Source organism: Myotis davidii, unplaced genomic scaffold (genome assembly GCF_000327345.1).
Source record: "Myotis davidii unplaced genomic scaffold, ASM32734v1 scaffold580, whole genome shotgun sequence".
Lineage (NCBI taxonomy): Eukaryota > Metazoa > Chordata > Mammalia > Chiroptera > Vespertilionidae > Myotis > Myotis davidii.
The window spans coordinates 2,146,054-2,146,871 of record NW_006293313.1 but is presented as its reverse complement, the minus strand read 5'-3'; the positions used below and the strand labels follow the sequence as shown (position 1 = coordinate 2,146,871).

Here is an 818-nt window from a genome sequence, read left to right as displayed (position 1 = left end):
TTTTATTTTTCAATAAATAAGTAAATTTTCTGGGTCTGTCTCTAGAATAACATCCTCACTGCATGCCGTATAAGAAGTGAGTGGTTGGAAACCCAATTGGAAGCTTCGATCAATGAGATTTTTGAGCAGAAACAACAATTGGAAGATATTGTGACTCCTATCTTCACAAAAATGGCCACACCACGTAAGTTTGGGATAAAAAGTGGTTTGAATGTCAAATGGTGACAGAAGGAGACTTGACTCTGGGTCAACAAACACGACATACAGATGATGTATTACAGAACTGTACACTCGAAACCTATACAGTTTTATTAGCGAGTGTCAACCCAATGAATTTAATAAAAATCTTAAAAACTGCCTTCACTTGTGTCTTATATTGCAAACGGACTAAAGGGACATTTAAAAATCTGCTTCCTTTCAGGTCAAGTGAGGAGTGCCAAATCTGTAGCCTAAGCCTTGCTCAGAAAAGAAGCCAACACCATGCCTTCTACTGAACAGACACGTTTTAAAAAGCCGCATCTTCTTCCAGCATTTGTAAAGCCACACCTATTCATGACAACTGAGGCTGAGAACATAGATGTGGGGTTTTATAAAAATGTTTAAGTGTGAAATGGGACCACCCCTGTTCTGTTTTACCCTCGTCAGCGTGCTCACGTCCGGACTCTGACCTTGACTGCTCCCCTGGGTGCAAGCCCCTGTGAGCTCCACCTGCTCCTTCCAGAGAGCGCGTGGGTGTGAGTCAGCATCTATATATTGCATTGTGTGCCCAACATCTGGAGTCAAATCATCTTCTGTCACCATACAAGTCTACAGGGGTG

At 42.2% G+C, this 818-nt stretch overlaps 1 protein-coding gene across 2 annotated transcripts in view; it reads left to right on the top strand.

Annotated features, from left to right (window-relative positions):
• The window catches only part of ANKRD45 (ankyrin repeat domain 45), a 12,525-nt gene extending 11,823 nt beyond the window's left edge, over positions 1-702 (top strand). The window contains exons 5-6 of one of the 2 annotated variants that reach the window (XM_006767011.2): positions 46-184; positions 422-702. In XM_006767011.2, the coding sequence (XP_006767074.1) occupies positions 46-184; positions 422-453 (171 nt within the window). In that variant the 3' untranslated portion in view covers positions 454-702. Of the gene's footprint in view, positions 1-45; positions 347-421 lie in introns of those variants that run through there. The other variant, XM_015566058.1, reaches the window with a different exon arrangement.
• The last annotated feature ends 116 nt before the right edge of the window (positions 703-818 follow it).